This window comes from Cucurbita maxima, unplaced genomic scaffold (genome assembly GCF_002738345.1).
Source record: "Cucurbita maxima cultivar Rimu unplaced genomic scaffold, Cmax_1.0 Cma_Scf00040, whole genome shotgun sequence".
Classification (NCBI taxonomy): Eukaryota; Viridiplantae; Streptophyta; class Magnoliopsida; order Cucurbitales; family Cucurbitaceae; genus Cucurbita; species Cucurbita maxima.
Window position 1 is genome coordinate 375591 of NW_019272056.1, and position 21046 is coordinate 396636.

At 39.5% G+C, this 21046-nt stretch overlaps 5 protein-coding genes across 6 annotated transcripts; 2 read left to right on the forward strand and 3 right to left on the reverse strand.

Moving 5' to 3' along the window:
* Window positions 1–1386: 1386 nt before the first annotated feature.
* Window positions 1387–4742, forward strand: LOC111469382 (cation/H(+) antiporter 15-like). Its single transcript, XM_023114611.1, has 4 exons — window positions 1387–1958; window positions 2057–3061; window positions 3190–3591; window positions 3891–4742. Exons 1-4 carry the CDS (start codon window positions 1752–1754, stop codon window positions 4740–4742), a joined length of 2466 nt encoding a protein of 821 aa, XP_022970379.1. The 5' UTR covers window positions 1387–1751.
* Window positions 4743–4888: 146 nt separating this feature from the next.
* On the reverse strand, window positions 4889–5550 carry LOC111469438. The gene has a single exon (XM_023114699.1). It carries the CDS (start codon window positions 5483–5485, stop codon window positions 5027–5029), a length of 459 nt encoding a protein of 152 aa, XP_022970467.1. The 5' UTR covers window positions 5486–5550; the 3' UTR covers window positions 4889–5026.
* Window positions 5551–7648: 2098 nt separating this feature from the next.
* LOC111469428 (exocyst complex component EXO70B1-like) lies at window positions 7649–10154 on the reverse strand. The gene has a single exon (XM_023114687.1). It carries the CDS (start codon window positions 9939–9941, stop codon window positions 8040–8042), a length of 1902 nt encoding a protein of 633 aa, XP_022970455.1. The 5' UTR covers window positions 9942–10154; the 3' UTR covers window positions 7649–8039.
* A 906-nt stretch (window positions 10155–11060) lies between these two features.
* LOC111469439 (sorting nexin 2A-like) lies at window positions 11061–15189 on the reverse strand. Of its 2 annotated transcripts, XM_023114701.1 has the most exons (6): window positions 14934–15183; window positions 13823–14756; window positions 13533–13742; window positions 12993–13253; window positions 11465–11551; window positions 11061–11294 (listed from the first exon to the last, which is right to left on the reverse strand). In XM_023114701.1, exons 2-6 carry the CDS (start codon window positions 14750–14752, stop codon window positions 11214–11216), a joined length of 1569 nt encoding a protein of 522 aa, XP_022970469.1. In that variant the 5' UTR covers window positions 14753–14756; window positions 14934–15183; the 3' UTR covers window positions 11061–11213. The 2 variants fall into 2 exon arrangements, with proteins under 2 accessions (XP_022970469.1, XP_022970468.1); XM_023114700.1 differs by having other exon boundaries at window positions 13823–15189.
* Window positions 15190–16626: 1437 nt separating this feature from the next.
* Window positions 16627–19524, forward strand: LOC111469556 (laccase-13-like). The gene is made up of 6 exons (XM_023114856.1): window positions 16627–16759; window positions 17291–17442; window positions 17517–17761; window positions 17830–17958; window positions 18050–19000; window positions 19093–19524. Exons 1-6 carry the CDS (start codon window positions 16643–16645, stop codon window positions 19221–19223), a joined length of 1725 nt encoding a protein of 574 aa, XP_022970624.1. The 5' UTR covers window positions 16627–16642; the 3' UTR covers window positions 19224–19524.
* Window positions 19525–21046: the final 1522 nt, after the last annotated feature.

Here is a 21046-nt window from a genome sequence, read left to right on the forward strand (position 1 = left end):
AAAAAAAAAAAAAAAAAAAAAAAAAAAAAAAAAAAAAAAAAAAAAAAAAAAAAAAAAAAAAAAAAAAAAAAAAAAAAAAATCAAATAATGTTTATTTAATTCTTTTTTTCTTTTGGCTGTATATTTTTTTTTTTTCTTAGGGGCTGGTTGGGTTTTATTATTATTTTCTTTTTTGTATTAGTATCATAATACACCTGTATGTTATAGATCACAATTATACTTTCAATATTATTATTTTTGGTTATTAATTTTTGCTTTAAGTTTGAATATATAAAAGAAATTTGTGAAATAAATGTTCGATATTTAGAAGGAAAAAGAAATGAAGAGGACGAGACAGATAGATAGCAAGATATGTGATGTCATCGATGACGTCAGCACAAAGTTTGAACAAGTCAAAGAAAGCGGTGGAGGGGGTGGTGAGTGGATTACTTGGCGGAGAAGCTGAAGGAGAAAAGTCAACTTTGGGGGACCAAGGCTATTAAATGACTATTTTAACCCACGTTCACACGGAAGGGTATTTGGGTAAAATGGAAAGAGAAGATCGAGTACGTGAATGTCACGGAGTAAATAGGAAAGAGAGAAGGTGACACTTGGCAAAAGGAGATTGGTGGGTGAGGGCTTGTTCCACCCACCGACATGTCGTAACCAGATTTCGCTTTTTTTTTTCTTTTATTCCTACAACACAATTCACAATTATCTTGTTGCCGAACATTTTTATTCTCTTTTAAAATTTGGAAAAATAGAAACTTTTTAGATGCCATTGTTTTTTTTAAATTAAAAGTTATATTTCTATTTTTTATTTTACTTTGAGTTAAACTTTTCTTTCTAATCAAAAGACTTTTAATTGTTGCTCTATCTTCATATTCTGTTTTTATTTTGGTTTTGAAACGATACGAGCGAGTCCCATGTTCAGATGATCTCAAATGAATGGATGTTCAAGATGTTCCGTTAAGATGAGCGACACATGGGTCAATTTCCAACAGATATGTTCGAACAAGTCAAGATAGGCAACATATGTTGAGACATGGGATACCATTGTCGTGCACCGAAAGCGGAACAAATGTACTCACAACACCACGGAACGAAGTTACACAAAGAGACACCAAGATATTTACGTGGTTCGAAGAGAAAAAGTTCCCCTACATCCATGGGTAGCAACCAATTACTAATAAACCAAGTGTTACGAGTGAATAATTCACTATCACACTACAAAGTCTTTCACTAATATGCCACTCAACAAATACGATGTAACACCCAAAACTCACCCAAATCCCAATATCACTTATTAAGAATGGATATTCAAACATAATCCAAAAATCAAATCAAATCTCATCCAAATAACCAAATCAAAATCAAAACTTATGACAATTTACAACAACATCACGATGCATGGGCTGCTTTGTTGGGAACCAACATAACAATGAGATGTGAAGTTGGTGTGTCACGACAATTGAATAATATCAGTGACCAAACAAGCTCAGATGGTAGATGAGAGATGTTTGAAGATCCTAGAAGGCCACAAAACTGGGACGAAAAAATATGAATATCAGGACAGGATTGAAAGAGTAGGATTGTGATTTTTGTATGAAAATGTATGGACAAGCATTAATTTCTAATTATAGAGGGAAGAGGAAGGAGGAGTAAGAGATGGTTAGAAAGTAGGGAAGGAAATTGACCACAAAGTTTGAAAGCCATATTGAAATAATTGAAAGTGAAAGGAATAGTTTAAACGAGATTGAAGGGTTGAAAGGATGAGCATTCGAGCAGCACACAATGGTAGCTGGGTGTGCCAGCCCAACGAGCGTTACAGATCCAGAGGCATTTTCTTTGGGGACAACCCTTTCTCCTTTGGAAACACCGTTTTTCTGGCTCAAATCTCCGTCTCCTCGCTCCTTACCTGCCTCTTACAATGCCTCCTCACACCCATTGGCGAGAGCTCCTTCTTTTCTCAGATGCTGGTCGCACCCGCACCCGCCTTTCCCGGCACCCCTGTTCTTTACTCTCTCTTTTTTATTTTTTATTTTTTATTTTTTGACTTTGGGTTTGTTTCCTTCAGGTGGGCCTTGCTCTTGGGCCGTCGTTCAACGGTGGAAACAGCCCACTTCTGGAGGTGGTGTTCCCCTACAAGAGCTTCTACGTCAGCGAAACCTTCGCCTTCTTCGGGTGCATGATATTCATGTTCCTTATGGGCGTTAAAATGGATCTGACATTGATCACCAAATCAGGGACAAAGGCCATGGTCATCGGCGTGTTGGTGTTCCTCTTCCCATTGCTTATCAACTACCTGTTGTCGGTGTACCTAAAGAGCACAATCGATATGGATGGAAATTTAAAAGACTCCCTCACCGCCATCGGCGCATTTCAGTCCTCCAGCTCCTTCTACGTCATCGCCTGCGTTTTAGAAGATCTGAATCTTCTCAACTCCAACATCGGCCGCCTCGCCCTCTCCTCCTCCATGATCAGCGGCACCTTGAGCTGGATCTCCATAGTCATCTGCTTCACCCTACGCCAAACCTCCTTGGAGCAGCAAGACGCGCTGCCATGGATGGCCGTTTGCGTGGCGTGCATGATCATCCTCGTCATTTACATTCTTCGCCCCATCATGTTTTGGATTGTGGAGCAGACCAACATCTCCGGGAGGCCCATTAAGGAAAGCTACGTGTTTTTGATGTTTATAATGATGTTGTTCTGTTCTTTGTTTAGTGAGTTCGTGGGCCAGCATTTCTTATTGGGCCCAATGATTCTTGGGCTGGCTGTGCCTGATGGGCCGCCTCTTGGGTCCGCGTTGGTGGATAAACTCGAGTCCTTCGTGTCCTCTATTATGTTGCCCTGCTACTTCGTGATTAGTGGCGCTAGAATCAATCTCTCCAAGCTTGATATGAAGAGCATTTGGATTGTTCAATTGTTGGCGTTTGGGAGCTTAATGGGGAAGCTGATTGGGGCCACGCTGCCTTCTTTGTACTGCAAAATGCCCTTGGTTGATTCCTTGACCTTGGGACTCATCATGAGCACTCAGGGCATCTCTGACATACTCTTTCTCCAACAGGGATTGCTCCTTCAAGTAATTCCTCCTCTTTTCTCTCTTTCTTCAAATCTTAACGAAGGAGGAAATATGAGTGATGTCTCTTGATTCATATTAATTTTGGTAGTTCGTGAAAATGGATGGTGTCTGTGTGTGTCTATTTGTAGATGCTAGACGTGAATGCATACAGCGTGATGGTGTTGGCGATGATGGTGATGACAGGGGCGACATCGCCTATAGTGAAAATGCTATACAACCCATCAAACAAATACAGATGCAATAGGCGGAGGAGGACCATCGAGCATACCAGCCCAAACGGGGAGCTGCGTGTGTTGCTTTGTATTCACCACCAAGACAATACTCCCTCTATAATCAACCTTCTTGAGGTCTCCAATCCCACCATTAAAAGCCCCATTTGCTTCTACCTCATCCACCTCATCCAGCTCACCGGCCGAGCCTCTCCGCTCCTCATCCACCACCACCCCAGTCGTCGCAGCTCCAAACGCTGCAATCTCTCCGATCAAATCATCAATGCCTTCCAACTCTTCCAGCAAATGAGTTACGATAAGGTGGGTGATAATAATATTTTGTTTTTGTTAGATACCACAACCCTCTCTGATATTGTTCACTTTGAACATTAACTTGACACAAACCTCCACAATGATATGATGTCATGAGTTTATAAGTAAATTCATTGGAATGAGACCCTTTAGAGAGCTTATGCTCAAAGTGGACAATATCAGATTTCTAATATGGTTTCAGAGTCCAGCCCTTTAACTTAGCTATGTCAATAGAATCCTCAAATGTCAAACGAAAAGTTGTGAGCCTCAAACAGTATCAGGGTGCTGATATATTTTTGTGGTTTTAGGTTATAATGAACGCGTTCACATCGGTGGCTCCCTTTGCCACCATGCATGACGATGTATGCATGTTGGCATTGGAGAAGCGAGTGTCGATGGTGATCGTGCCGTTCCACAAGCGGAGGACGATGAATGTGTACGAGGGTTCGGTGAATGCAATAAGGGCAGTGAACAAGAACATTCTATCAAAGGCTCCATGTTCGGTCGGGATCTTGATAGACCCTATGATATTGCCGACCACCGCCAACACGGTTCCCATAATGAACAGAGTGGAATTGTACAAGGTGGGGCTGATTTTTGTGGGAGGCTCGGATGATCGGGAGGCGCTGGCGTATGCGACGCGCATGGTGGAGCATCCCATGGTGACGCTCACGGTGGTCCGGCTGATTCATCCAAAAGGAACCACCCACCAACCGGCGGATCAAGAACATGACTTCGAGATGCTAAACGAGTTCAAGCTGATCATGTCGAGCTCAGAGATAAAGCACTGTTTCTACGAAGAGGTGACGGCGAGCGACTGCGTGGGGCTGATTGGGGTGATGAGGAAAATGGAAAGCAATTACGATCTGATATTGGTGGGGCGGCGCCACGATGGGGACTCGGAGCTGTTCGTGGGGTTGAACGAGTGGCACGAGTACCCTGAGCTGGGGTTCATTGGGGACATGTTGGCCACCATTGATTCCCCCAGCGACGCCACAGTGCTGGTGATTCAGCAGCAGACCATCGTGGGCGATCATGAGCTTCTAGAAGATTTCCGATGCCTCATGGATGAGTCGTTTCCTACGGAAGTAGTAAAGCCCCTCAACTCTTCCAATTCATGCACCAAAAACCTGAGCCTACTTGATTCTCTTTATCATTAAATTTTATTTTAATTTTCTGTACAAATAATTTTTTTATTCTTAGGTTATAATATAAATTAAATATTTTTCATTATTTATTTTTTATAATTAAGCTACCATATTACAAATGAATATCAATACATTTTTAAAAAAGAAATTGACTGTACACGATCTTCAAAGTTCCCATTTCTGTTCATCGGCCGCCGCCAAAGTTTTTAAAAAAGGACAAGATCATAAGAATTACGACATACATATTTTTAAAAAAATTCGATGTCGATAAGAGAAGGGTGTTTTGGGGGGTTTAATTAATCTTCATTAATGCTCAGTAGATGAGGCCGCCACGCGCCACTGCCGGCGCGGCTGCTCCGACGATCTCGGCGGCCAGGTTTAGCCTTCTTGAAGACAATGACATCCTCCATCCGGTGGGTGAGATCGTTGGGTTCTGGGAAAACCGCGTCGCTGGAGGTGGCGGAGGAGGGCTTTTTGGCAGCCTTCCGGTGGTCGGAGCTGGCCGGAATCAAGAAATAAATGCCGCCACGACGGAGGTTAGATTCGGGGGAGAGAATGGTAACGTGACGGACGAGGTGGTGGTGGTCGTCGGAGGGAGTGGTGAGGACGTGTCCAGGATTGGCATCTAGGATCTCGGCGGCGGCGATGGGCGGAGAGAATTCCTGGACATGGCCGTTGAGATGAACCACTCTGATCAAGTCCAAAGCGCCACAGGGAAGAACACAACCCAGACAATGCCTTAAACTATTCCCCATTTCACCAGAGAAAACGACAGCGTTTTGGAATGGAGCTTTCAAAGAAGAATTGAAGAGAACTGAAAATTGTGAAGGGGAAAGAACGGGGAAAAAGATGAGATTTATATAATAAACACAAAAAGAAAAGAAAAGAAAAATAAATAAAAAAAATGAAAATACGAAAATGTCCTTCTGAAGTGGATTCCGAATTATGGCGTTGGTTTCTTCTCATTTACGCGTTATTTTTATATTTAAATAAATATATTTTAGGCAGCTGTTTTTATTTAAATAAAAAAAAAAAGGGGAAGAAATAATTGGATTATTTAAAAAGAAAATAAAAAATGATTAAAATAAGGAGAGGTAGGGGGGACATGACAGCGTAGGGAGTGAACGCGAATATAGCCCTCCGACAAACGCATACTTCAAACTCCAAGTGATTAAACTTCCTTTACGTACGGAATTATTACTATTCAATTTCCTAAATTATATATTTTAAAATATTCTAAACATTCAAATGTTTTATTAAATTAATTAAATCTAAAAACAATGATGTGTTTTAGATCCAATTTTGTTTCTACTCTTATTAACATCTTTAAATTATGTTCAAAAAATAGAAAAATGATATTTTTAAAATAAATATTAACGCTTTTTAATATTTTTATTTAATTTTATTTAGCTAGCCTATTCGGTTCACTCGTTAATAAAATATTTAAATAATGTATTAAAAGTATAGAAAATGGAAAAAAAATATATATATAGGGGATGAGAATTGGTGTGAGGTTGTGGAGGCATGTTACAAACTAAAAGGAAGCTTCCTAGTTATTTATTTATTTACAATTTTCCAGACATTTATTATTATTATTATTATTAAACCCAAACATAACATAAGACAAGACACCGACCATTGAATAATCCCAATTCCGACTAAGCTTACTATTATAAAACATTTGATTAATTAAGGAAACCTAAGCCCATCACACCACCTAAGATTCCAAAATCTGTCGCTATTTTATTAACTAATCAATCTACTTTATAAACTCCATTACATACGTAAACTAATACCCTTTTTAAAATATTATGATTTTGGCTCTTATTACATGCATGTTATAAAATTTATTTAAAAGTATAAATTAAAACATTAAAATATGACGATACATGGTACCTAATATAACGCGTCTAATGGTAAATTTCCTTTGCCTCAATAGCAATTGTTATCCAAACCTTAAAAGAATTTCGATAATGCCTGAATCTACTCATCACTGTCACATGATGTACATATAAACTTTATTATTCCTAATTTCTGCTTAGATATGTTTAACAAACTCTTGAACTCACTTAAACTTAAGGAAAATACCCTATGGATCTAAATTAAAAGAAAAGAAATTGATTGGGACCATGTTGAAATGATTGAAAATCTCTTGAACTGAGAAAAGATCCTCAAATTGGACAAAAATTTATTGACGGATGATTGTTGGTTGAATTGATAAAAACCCAACAAATTGAACGAATTGGACCTAACCTTGAACCATACTTGAACTCGAACTAGAGATATCATGAGCGAACTAACGTGAATCCTGAAACCTGACGACAACAACCTGATCAACAAAATCTAATCAACGTGTGGTCCACAACGACGATAGTGTGCAACGTGAGGATTATCGAGCTAAAATGGCAACAATTATAGAAAACTAGTGATATTGGTGCATTATGTGAAGGTTGTTGGAGTCACTAAGGAAAGATTATGGATATATAAGTAAGGACATTATCTCCATCGACCTGAAACCTTTTAAAGTTTCATAAAAACCAAAGGTATTGGTTAAGCTATTTTAAAATAATTTTAAGAACAAAGTTTTGATATTTAATGTTGGAATCAAAATAGAATATCTCATAGTAGCATAACAAAATAATAATAATAATAATGTAATTCGTGTTAATTAGAAAATTGAATGAAGATTGCGAAGGATACTAAAATTCAAATCCTTATAGTTGTGGTCAGAGATCAGATTTATGCCAACCCATTTGATCTTAGTTCGATCGGTTATAATTATTTTGAAATTGAAAAAAGCAGTTAAATTCAATGAATCAAATCTTCACTCTTATTGTCTTTTCGCATCAAATTCAATGAATCAAATTTTCAATTGATCCTTTTTTTTTCTTTTTTTCTTTTTTTTAATTATAGTCAGAATTAATCAAGAATTAATCAAGAATTAGCCAGAGAGTGCGTGCGGAAAATAGTATATTTCTGTGTACCTGTTTGTTGCGATTCCTTTAGGATCGTCGTCTTCTTGGCCGAATTGGATCCATAAAACAGGAATCTGTGGAGGCCAATTTGGATCAGATCAGATCTCAACTCATTGGCCAATCTTAGGAGCAATCAAAGGCTTCAAACGCCCAGTAATCTCTCCTAATCCTTCATTCTGAATCATTAAACAAAAAGAGCAAAGCCCTTCAGATTTAACCATATTCATTCACTATAACACTTCCTCCCACCACATCAAACCCCATTACGACTTTGCCCAACATTTTCTTATCAAAGGTCCCATTTCTACACATATACCCGCAATTTTTATTTACCTCACCTCCTACTGCCGCCGCCGCCTCCTCCTTCGAACAGCTCGGTGATTCGACCCTCCACATCCTCCACCGTGTACTTCAAATACCGGTCTGTACGCTTTGCCAACTCCGGCAAACTCTGGTACCTTCCGACGAACTTTTGATATGCTGGCAACAGGGTTTTGGCAACTGAGATTCTTGCTTCTTCTCTAAGCTGATGCTCGAATATCACCCATGTGGATTGGGTTTGGCAGACTTGTTCAAACTGCACGTTGAATGATTGGAGCTTGTCCTTCATCGCAGCCGGAGCTAAAGAGCCACTCTCCATTTTCAACACTCCGATCACCTTGCTCCATGAGCTTCTCAGGTAATTCCCAAGGTATTGCCGGTTCTTAACGGAGTGCTTTCGAATCCAATCCTCACCTAAAACTGATCCTAATTCACTGTCTTTCACTTTCTGGACAATGTATCGCCCATTGTTCATCAGAAACACAGAGCTTAAGGAAAGATCCTTGTATATCTTGGACTTCGCCTCTAAGTTGCTCTCTAAAACCTCCATAATCCACTCCATTTGAACTGACAACGATGATGACGATGCTGCTGCTCTGTCCTCGAGCTTGCTGTAGTCCTTGGAGGTAAGAGCGACTTCTTCGAAAATTTGCTCCAGAGTCTGCCGCGATTTACAGGCTGCTCTAAGGTAATTCATCACATATCGAGTGATTGGATGAAGGCCGCCCCCCGGTACCGGAGTCTTAGCCGGATCACGACGGATCAAATTCTCAAGCTCCATGAAGATCCCCTTGATTGTTCCGCCAAAACTTTTCCAGATTGTGAGTGCTTCATTTCTAAGAAACGAACAGTACTGGTCTGGAAATACTGAATCGAACTCTGGCATCAAGTCTCTCAAGGTTTCGAACATATCGATAATTTTGAAGAGTCGTTCTGGGGCTCGGGAGCCAATTGCCACCGCATCTGCAAAATTCAATAGCTGGATCGTCGATCCTCGACAGACCTCCATGAAAGAGAGATTAGCGGTGGAGGAGAGGCCGACGAAGACGCGTTCGCAGAGGTGTCGTTCGCTTGGGAAGAGAACTCGAAGGGAGACGCTAATCGCTTTCATCCAGCGCTCAATCTCCTCTTCAAGGTCATGCCATTGCATCTTTTGAACTTCATCGATGCTCAATTTCTGTAATCCCAACCTAGAAAGACTCTCCTCCAAGAACTCCCTCCTGCAGCTACTGTATGCGTGCGAGCACTCCTTCTCGAACCCAGCCGCAACCATACGCTTCGCTATCTCATGGAGATCGCCGATAGTCCCCGACGGGAGCGCGTCGATAACGATATTGTAGTCCGTCACCGGCTGCGCCACAGGGATCTGGAGACCATCGCCAAGAATTCCTTCCGCAACATCCTCATCTTCCTCAGAATCGAAGCAGAAATCACCAGTTGACTCGCCGTTCCTGAAATGACGAGTAAGTTCAAAAGACTCACCTCCACGGTCCATCAACGACCGGAACTCTTGGTCGACGCGTAACATCGCCTGCTGCATCAGATCGTCAGCGCGAGCAAGGTAGTTGCCAACAGACTTATCCCTAGCCATCGGCGTCCAGTCCCTAATGATTGCCATCAACTCATCGATAGCGTCAAGAAACGCAGAGGAATCGGCGGAGTCAGCCCAAATTGGATGGTCGGCGACCAAGTATTGGGAGATCCTGCGGTCCAAAGACTTGAGAGAGCGGTGCAAATCGGCGGAGCCTCTGGGATCAAGCTCATCGGGCTTATCAGACAACTTATCGAGGGAAAACCTAGCATCAAAATTGGAGAAAATGTGAAGAATATCATCAGCCATGGACTCGTTACGACCCATGGTCTTGGCTATGTGGCGAGCCATAGCCAGCAACTTCTCCTCGCCGTTGTCAACCATTGATAAAAGGAAGATGGATCAGAAACAAAGCAAAGGAAAGCAAAGCAATGGAAGGCGCAGAAGAAGAAAAGGGGAAGGGAAGAATCAAAGAGCGAGAGACATGGAAACGAGGTTCAGATACATGAAACTGTTTGCAAAAATGCCAGAGAGAAACAAATAGAAGAGACGGTGAGGAAATTGATGAAGAAAAAGAGTGATTGGAAGAATTCAAAAGTAGAAATAAAAAATGGGAAGGGAACGCGGTTTCTTCATCACTCATTACATTACTCCCTTCTCCTTCTTCTCCATCCATATCAATAAATAATTGCCATTCATACCTTTTAACTTTAATTGGTTACTAATTTGTTCTCGGAAACCATCGGAACATAGTTCAACCAACCTTAATTGGTATGTAATTTGTTCTCAAGATTGAAAAAACCACTCGAGCATAGTTTAACTTTAATTGGGTAAAACATTTTATTTCTCGGAACTATAGGTCATATTTGATTGGGGTACGATGATATGTTGATTTTGTCTTAATGCAAGAGAGAATATTATAAAGTTGGTAAATTAGTGTGTGGAAAGTAAAAGTGGAAGAGGGATGGTCAAAGTTTAAGACCAAAATGAATTGGTTGGAGAATATGGAGGAGGGAGAAGGGTCCCAAATCACCTTTTTGGTGTTATTTTTCAAACTGCATAATCATTATGCATTACCCTTTTAATTGAATCATATTCTTTCATAAAATATATATATATATTTTTTCAAGATTTTAATACATTTACTTTGGTTAAATACTTTGGTTAAATACTTTGGTTAAAGAGAAATATTACAATAGAATGATGCTGAGTCTAATAAAATGGGAGTACCGAATAATTATAGAACGAATTAAATTTTTGAGGGAGAAGTAGTATGAATTGGTACTACAATGGTTATATTTAAAAGAGAATGCAATAATTGTAAGAAAAGAATGGTATGGATTACACTATGAATGGTTATATTTTCAAAAACTTTATGATTCTTGTCATTATATAACTAAACAAAAATGATTGCGACATTCACTTTGCTGCTTTTCCAGTGAAATGAAAACTAGATACAATCTATAAATTATAATAAATAATTATTAAATATGAACAAAGATGTTGAAAAAAACCTTCCCCAAGTGTGTTCCTTTTCATATTTTTATTACCTTAAAAATGGTAAATTATATGAACAAAGAGGAAGTGAAATGAAAGCAAAAGACGAGGAAAAAGAATGTGTTCTTCAGGATTTGAATTGATTCCACACAACCAACCTCAGCTGCTCTCCTTCGAGTAGCTGCTTGTCTCCTCTGCTACCTTCCCCCATACTACAGACATCTTCTCTGCATATCGGACCTATCACCAACAACACAAAAACCCTTTTACGTAATCATTCATTCCAATATCTGACCAACCAGAGCTATGCATGCTTCAGCACAAGTTAAAATGCTTCTTACAATCATAAAAAGCTTGAATTTTATGGATTAAAACATGATCATCATCATCCTAGACAGGACGGTACGTACCTGATTTGTTACAAATCCTTTGAGCATACTCAAGAAGTCGGCTTGTCGTTCTCTGTCAAATCTTTCCAGTTCACTTCTATTGTTTTCCTGAATTAATACATACAGCATCATCAGGCCAGTGTAAAAGAAAAAAAGATGAGGAAGCCAAAGCAAGAAAGATTTTGCATTGTGTTATTGACAAAAAATGTAACAACTGAATCGAGGTTTAGGCAATATGATCTGTAGAAATTCAGACCTTCTTGAAATGCTAAAGGTGACCTCGAGGATTTTACCCTATAAGGGGTGAGACGAGACGTAGTCTCAAATTTAACTAAAAACATTTTAAAAATCTTAAACTTGTATGAGCAAGTACGGCTAAAGCATAACAGTCATGTAGAAGCATACAAAAAAGCCCAGGTCTCTTATGGTTCAAAGAAGATGTAAGACGAGGCTAAAAGTTAGAGCTTGTCTCAGGGGAGCTCAGATGTAAGCCGCAATGGCCTTTGCTTCTCACTCCCTCCTTTTACCCCAAAAACATATCACAAAATGATGATAATAATTTATATATGAAGTGTACCCGCAAAAGCCCAAGCCCACCACCAGTAGATAATGTCCTCTTTGGGTTTTCCCTTTCGGGTTTCTCCTCAAGGTTTTTAAAACGTGTCTGCTAGGGAGAGGTTTCCACACCCTTCTAAAGAATGCTTTGTTCTCTTCTCCAACCAATGTGGGATCTCACAATCTACCCCTTTTGGGGCCCAACGTCCTATCTGGCCCTTGTTCCTCTCTCCAATCGTTGTGGGATCTCACATGAAGGCATCATGACAAAACATAGAAGGGTTCTTCCAAACCTGACACCTTAAAAGAACATTCTCATACTGCTCAGGAAAGAAGGAAATGAAAATCCCACAACTAAATATCTCAGATCAGCAAGCAACGAAGTATAACTTGTTCCTAGCCATGAGTCATCTCCAAAAGTGGGATTTTTTTTTTTCCCCCTCTTTTAACTGAAAGTAGAAGTGCTCGAGTCAAGTTAGATGTGCCTAGGAATATACACAAGGAAGCTCGTCCTAGTTTTAACCCAACCTCCGACACCTGGGTTTACACTTTGCCCTTTCGCTCAAGCAAGTCTGGCTTAAGTTTCCTTAAAGAAAACAAGGCCAATTTAATCTCTTTTGACATGATTCTTAAAGCACTGAATCATTATCCATATCCTAAAGGCCACGAGAAAGAGTCACTTACTCCTGGGGCTTACCCTAATCTTCCTTCCTTAGAATGCAAAGAAAATAGGCATTAAAGTGTGATATTCAATTACATTCTGAGTTCATGATGTAAGCTCTATATATACCAAATGAGAAGCCCAACAACAATAGGAGCATCTTCCTTCCTTAGAAATTAGCAAAGAAAAATGATAACAAAATGCAAAATCCTACAACCTAAAACTACACTCTGAACAATACGAGACTCATACCATAACATACATCACATCCTATGTACTACAGTTTAAAAATATATTGAAGGAAAGACACTGCAAGATTTGATGGGAAGGCACCTTTATGCGTTTGTATTCTCGCATTGCGACATTTTTAGCATCCTCTGTAGTTCTTATGCTTTCTTTTAACTGCTCTAACTTCTGAATCCTTGATTTGTCACCACCAAATACTTTAGATGATGCGGCTTCAAGCTTTTCAGCCCTTGAACGCAATGAGGACAAGTCAGACAATAGAGTTTGCTCAGTCAGTAAAGCACTCGAGCGTTCTGAGAATGCACCATGAACTGCTAGTATTAATCCCAGATAGTCGTGAAGTACGTCCTGAAAGTATATAAAATAAATAGCTACGAAATAATTACAGGACTATAATGAAATGCACAAGTCTTGAGCTAGCTGCTATTATTCTATCATATCATGAATGGACTATAATGTTCATAGTCTACATACATAAATGATAGATCGAATAGTGTGGGTGTGTATGAGTTTCTTCGGAAATACTAACTGTCTAATTTATTACTTAAAAGAAGAGCCATTTTCAAAATAACTCGATCAAATAGCAATGTTTTCAGTTCATAATATCAAGGAAGATAAAAAGTTTACCAAATGTTTCAAAGTTTGAGAATTGAGTTCTCGATATAATCGGCTTGCTTTAACAGCAGCAGTAGCTACATTTTTTGTGTCAGCAGCACGAACTCTTTGACAGTTGAATACAGCTTCCTCATTTTCAAATTTTGTCAACTTAATCAATGTCAAACCTAACTCTCCAAATGTTTCTGCCATATCTTGCTGAGTTTTGACCAACGATTCAGCCTGCGCTACAACCATAATTAAAACAACCAGCAAATAATATACACAGTTTGGCTAACTGATAAGTATAATAAGTATGTCACCTGCTGAGATACAGCACTGAGCTGCTGCTCGAAATCGCGCAATTTTTCTTTCTTTTCCAAGAATTCCTTATCCTCCTCGACGATTGGAGGCTTCAAACTGCCCCAGTCATTTGTCACAGATTGCTTCAATTCCTTAAACAATCTTAACAAATCCCTTCCACCTTTCGCTGGCTGAACCACCTCCTGAGGCGCCATTGCACTCTCACTGAGCAACTGCTTAGGGAGATTTACTGCCCCATCAATCATCCTAGATGCAACATCGGTGGTTGTTGGCAGTGGTAATCTCCCTTGAACTTGCAAAAACACCTTAAACTCATCGCTCATTCTGATCACTGGATGTCCTGCTAGCTTCCTCAAGTATTTCTCCAGTGCCACCCTTCTCTGCTCCACAAACTCTTGTTTCTGCATCACTTGGCCCTCCACCACACTCTTATCCGGCCGTGGGGGTATAAAGAACCCTCTATAAGACTCGGCCAAACGCTCTGATAGCGTCACCACATCCTTAAACCTCCTTCGAACGCTAAATTCTGACCCTCCAAACTCCGCTATGTTAGTCCTCGTCGTGATCAGATACGTGACGTACGAACTCCCACCGGGCACTAGCGAGTTCGAAACCTCTTGCTCCTTCTGGGGATTCGAGACTGAAATTTTTATATACTCGGAGTTGGAAGACGAAGATCTGGACAAACTCCCAGAACTTTCCGAACTCTTGCTAGGGCTTTCAACACCATTAAGATCACGGACATTATTCCCATCGAACGGGCCAAAATCCACATCAGAAAAGTGAAGCGGGTCGGAGAAAAAATGATCAGACACATAAGGTTTTTGGAGATCTCGGTCCATCGGCGGCAGACGCAGGGGATCTGAGTCAGCCGGTGTAAGAACAGCCGGCGAGGACAGTGGATGGTGGGCATCAGAGAGCGAGGACATGGCACTGCGATAATTAGAAAAAGATTTGGCGCTTAACTTCTCCTTGAAATCCAAATTTTGCACCTCCTCATGAGAGGAATACAATCGGGCTTCTTCAAAGCCCTGGTTCTCCGAATCCATCATCCTAGAATCTAATCCCCAAAACAAAATCCAGTTAAACAACAGAGAATTCAGGAATTACCACTGCGCGTATCAGCTTAGCAATCTACAAAACGAAGAAACTGCGGAAAGTCCGAAGCAGAGGAGGCCACCAGGCGGCGTGGCGGAGAGAGCCAGCTGAGGACGACGAAGAGTGAGCAAGACAAGCACGTGGCCGCTGCAGGAACCCACCCTTCACAGAAACCTCCAGTCCTCAAAACGGTGCCGTTTCAGAAGTCTTTCCGTCCACGGGAAGAATGGACGCGGGGTAGTACCGTAGTACTGTTTCGTTCTTCTCCCGATATTTTTAGTGTCCGTGTCGCCTCAAAAAAACGCCAATTTATCGTTGACTTTCAAAGAATTCCAATGGGCGTTGATGGCCGGGAAATAAAATAAAGATTAGTTATTTTTCTTATTAATTTGTTTCGATTTTAAGAAAAAAAAAATATTTTTATTTAAATGATTTTGAGTTGATTTTAAATATCATTATTATTATTATTATTATTATTATTATTATTATTATTATTATTATTACTTTAGGTGTGACTTGGTAGGCAAACTAATTTGTTATGAAATTATAGGAAGCTGCTGCATTTCAATAAATTTATTTATATTTGAACAACTACACATTGCCAATTAGTGCCTTAATTGATGTTTAATTACAACATTAACTACTTTTGACTTTATTAAAATTATTTATTATAAACAACACTTAATAAAAATTATCAATTATCATATGGATCTTTTTCATATATCTAATTACGTAGTGATGGTTTTGATTAGCTTCATACATTTAGCATCCTCGTGGTGTCTGGCTCGATATCATTTTTAACAACTCAAGCTCACCGCTAGCAGATATTATCCATTATGGCATGTTACATATTGTCATCATCTTCACGGTTTTAAAACACGTCTTTAGAGAAAGGTTTCCACACCCTTATAAGAAATTATTCGTTTCCATTTTCAACCGATATGAGATCTCGCATGCATGTTTAGAATTTGGATCAAGATTTAAAATTCAAATTCAACATCCACATGTATTTATGATACAATACTTTACCTATTATTCCCACAAAATAATACGAGTTCTTTTAATATATTTTATTTTCACTAGCATGTTTTGTAGAAAAATTCACAAGAGGCCACCCAACATACAATTGCTCCAAGTTAGACATGTTTAACTTTATAATTTCTATATTTGAGACACCGAAAAGAAAGATGCAATTTGTCGATATAAGCACTAACTTTCAATTATTTTAAGCTTTCTTGACCATCATATCGTTAGAATCACTCTCAATTCAAACATGGAATCGGTTCATTTACGTACTTTTTTTTTTACTCGGACATCGTAATTTCTTCCATGATCTTATATCTAGAAATCTCACGAATACATTCTAAAACAAATTGTTACTCGGGTATCTTTGCCCATATTTCAATTCGTATACGAATATAAACTAGCGAGAATCTGATAGTTTGAAGTTAGTATTAGATGTTTGTGTTTATGGAAAGGAAGTGGGTACAACAAATCCCCATTAATGGTTGAGCCAAAATGATTTAACCTTAAATCCTCACAATAGCTGCTGACTCTCTAAACCTAATTTTGCAACAATTTTTTTTAATAATTGTTTTGGTAATTTCCAATGTTGTATTGAATTTGATCATCCCTTTTCCCTCCTCTTTTTTCTGCCTATAAATACCTCCTCCCATTCAGTTTCTAAACCACCAAGCATATCACAAAGAACACACAGAGTGATGGAGGAGCTGCTTAAGATCAAGTCCTTTTGCTCTTTCTTCTTGCTTTCTCTTTTGGCCTTCCTCCTTTTACTCCCTCCTTTTGCTGTTGCAGAAACTCACTACCACGAGTTCATTGTAAGTTCTTAAATTCTCCCCTTTTTATTATATTCATATTGTCACGTTCGAGTAAACGAGTATATGATCTTAAAAATACAAGACGATCATGGATGCGAGATTCCACATCCATTGGAGTGGGGAACAAAACACTTTATAAGGGGTGAAAATCTCTCCTTACCTGGAAGGGAAAGTCCAAAGAAGGCAATATCTAGTGGTGGGCTTGGGCCGTTACAAATTGGTATCAAGTCGGATACTAGGCCATGTGCTAATGAGAACACTGGCCCCAAAAGGGTGGATTGTGAGATCCCACGTCGATGGGAGAGAGGAACGAAATATTCTTTATAAGGGAGCAGAAACCTTTTTCTAACATACATGTTTTTTAAACCTTGAGGAAACATGGTAAAAAAACTAGTGTTAGTCTGTGAGAGGAGTAGTTTTTACGGTTACAAGCAACCAATAGGTAATATGATGATGTGGCAAAAAAGGAAACCAAACCGGATTTCTCAGTTTGTTTGTCTCTGTTTGTATGCAAAAAAAAATGAACTGCAGGTGCAACCAAAGCCGGTGAAGAGGCTGTGCAAAGTCCACAACATCATAACAGTGAACGGGAAGTTCCCTGGCCCAACTCTATCGGTCAGAAACGGCGATTCCCTTGTCATCAAAGTAGTGAATGTTGCCCGCTACAATGTCTCTCTCCATTGGTACGAACACAATCTTTCCATTTGATGGGCATACAAAACTGAGTGGTAATTAAATGGTTGATTTGTATGGTTAGGCATGGGATCAGGCAGCTGAGGAACCCATGGGCAGATGGGCCAGAGTTCGTGACCCAATGCTCCATAAAGCCAGGAGGCAGCTACACCTACAGGTTCACCATTCAAGACCAAGAGGGAACCCTGTGGTGGCATGCTCATAGCCGATGGCTTCGAGCCACCGTCTATGGCGCTCTCATTATCTACCCCAAGCTCCCCTCTTCATACCCTTTCTTAATGCCCAAAAGAGAAGCCTCTGTTCTTCTTGGTAACCGCAGTCTCTTAATAAATGCTTAACAAATGCTCGCAATGGCTTATTTATGGTTTCTTGAACAGGGGAATGGTTCGACAGAGACCCGATAAGTGTGCTGCGGCAGGCGCTTTTCACTGGCGCTGCTCCTAATGTCTCTGATGCCTACACCATCAACGGCCAGCCCGGCGACTTCTACCGCTGCTCCGGCAAAGGTTGGTGCTTGGTGCTGTCTTCTTTATTACAAATTTGGAATGGGTTTTGGTTACGATGAAACAAAAAGGGTTTTGGTTTGATATTTGGCAGAGACGGTGAGATTCGCGGTGGATTCCGGCGAGACAATTCTTTTGAGGATCATAAACTCAGCATTGAATCAGGAGCTATTCTTCTCCGTCGCGAACCACCAATTGACGGTGGTGGCCGTCGACGCGTCTTACACCAAACCATTCACAACAAATGTGATTATGATCGGACCCGGGCAGACCACCGATGTCCTCCTGACAGCCAACCAACAACCAGCTCACTACTACATGGCTGCCACCGCCTACAACACCGCCCTCAACGCCGCCTTCGACAACACCACCACCACTGCCATCCTCGAATACAAAAACTGCCAGCAACACCAGCAGCAGCCACCGCGACCCACTATGGCTCAGCTCCCAAATTTCAACGACACCCCCACCGCCACCCGATTCACCTCCCAACTCCGGAGCCCCAACAGAGTGAACGTCCCGACCCAAATCGACAACAGCTTACTCTTCACCGTCGGATTAGGCCTCATCAACTGCACGAACCCAAACAGCCCCCGCTGCCAAGGCCCCAACGGCACTCGCTTTGCCGCCAGCATCAACAACGTCTCCTTCGTTTTCCCAAAATCCAATTCCATCATGCAAGCCTTTTACCAGGGCGTTCCGGGGGTTTTCACCACCGACTTTCCGCCGGTTCCGCCGCTGCAATTTGATTACACAGGGAACGTGAGCAGAGGGCTTTGGCAGCCCGGTCGAGGGACCAAGGGTTATAGGCTTAAATATGGATCAAATGTGCAGATTGTGCTGCAGGACACCAGCATTGTAACCACCGAAGACCACCCGATGCATCTCCATGGCTACCATTTCTACGTCGTTGGTTCGGGTTTTGGCAACTTCAACCCTGCGACGGATCCGGCGAGGTTCAATCTCATCGACCCACCGGTGAGAAACACCATTGGAACGCCCCCTGGTGGTTGGGTTGCCATTCGATTCGTGGCTGATAATCCAGGTAAGCTCCGATTGCAACAAATAAATCTGTGTTCTATATAATTAAATGGTTTTGAATTCCCCGTAATAAATGGATTGCGCGCTGAAAAACAGGGGCTTGGTTGATGCATTGCCATATAGACTCGCACCTTGCTTGGGGATTGGCGATGGTGTTTCTGGTTGAGAATGGCGAAGGAGAGCTGCAGTCTGTTCTTCCTCCCCCGCCGGATCTGCCTCCTTGTTAAGAACATCTGTATACTATACATCGGTTCAACCTCTCAATCATATAATCTTTGTTATTATTTTGGTGGATTGGAAGCAAGTACAACATATATGGCGAAGCTTTTAATTTTGAGCATTAAGGATAAACAAAATCTCTCTAGGTTGATTTCGTGTATTTTGGGGTGTCGTATATTTTGGATCTAAATGATTGTTCTTTAACAAGGTTGTTAGATCAAATGACAAGAGTTTCAAAACTAATCTGTTCTAATGTGTTCCCTATGACTACAAAATGGTTCAAAAGTGGTTAAACAGTGTTTTGGGGTCGATTTCACTATTGAACTAGCCTAGAAATTTCCCTAAAGCACATAGCTCATGCTCCATCCACTACTCCCCATGCAAGACTAATAGATATTGTTTAGTTTGACCCATTGTGCATCACTGTCAGCCTCACAGTTTTAAAATGCATCTGTACTATAGTAGATATTGTTTAGTTTGGTCTATTATGTATCACCGTAGCCTTACAGGGAGTACTTTGTTCCATTCTCCAATTGATGTAGGATCTCACAATCCACTTCCTTAGAGACCACGTCCTCATTGACACACTGCTTGATGTTTGACTCTAATACTTTTTGTAACAGCCCAAGCCCATTACTAGCAGATATTATCAGTTTTAGCCTATTACGTATGACTTCAGCCTCACAATTTTAAAATGCATCTATTAGAGAGAGGTTTCCACACCCTTATAAAGATTGTTTCGTTCCATTCTTGAACCGATATGGGATCTCATACCATAAGACAACCCATTTTATTTTCTAACTCAAGCATAACGTGCATGAAGTTACTACAAAACTATACCATATGAACCAAATCATGCTTTAATTAGCCTATGATTGAGATGTTTAAAAAGTTCTAAAGAAAGAAGTGAGCGTATTTAAAAGGTTGAAATGCAATTAAATCATACCATATTTATCTATACTAGGCTTTGACAAAATAATATGGTCGAAAAAGATCATATAGTTAAATGTGAAACACTACATGTCGTATCCAACTATATAATATAAAAAAGGAAATTAATAACCATAGTCAAATATTTCATTAATACGGCCTCATAGACCTCTCTAAAAAAGCCTAAAGCTCGAATTTAGTAACATATTACACATTGTTATGTATGGTGAAAAGCATTACCCACCAAGTTTTTTTTAACCAATTTTGTTGTAATGTTGACTTCAATATTTTGACTTAAAAAGGAATTATTATATTTAGTATATTTTAATAAATGAGCGATTAAATAAAAAAATTTCAATAGCCCAACCATAAAAACTTTAAAATTAATTAAACTCGTGTTCGTCGGTATAACTTCACTTTTACAATCTCAAATCTCGACCCTCTTCTCTTTTCACTCTCGAGACTTTCAATAAAATTTTTAAACTAAAAAAAAAATTTAAAATTACTCTAATGTTTAGTTTTTATATAAAAATGTTAGTATTTTGTTTTAAAATATTTTTTAAAATAATTTTATACTTTTAAAAGTTTGATTAATACTTTTTAAAAAGTTTAAAAATAATTATTTACAGCTTACCTATTAACAATTTATAAATTATCTCCAAATTTTTTAATATTAATTTTAAAAGTTATATTTTGAAACGATACTAACAATAAAAATATTTTAAAATGCTAATTTTTTTTTTTGAAAAATTAAATTTATTTTTAAAACTCTTTTGAAAGTTATACGTATTTTTTGAAATAAAATATTATTATTATTATTATTATTATTTGTTTAAAATTGACTGTAAGGTTTTTTTTTTTTTTTTTTTTTTTTTTTTTTTTTTTTTTTTTTTTTTTTTTT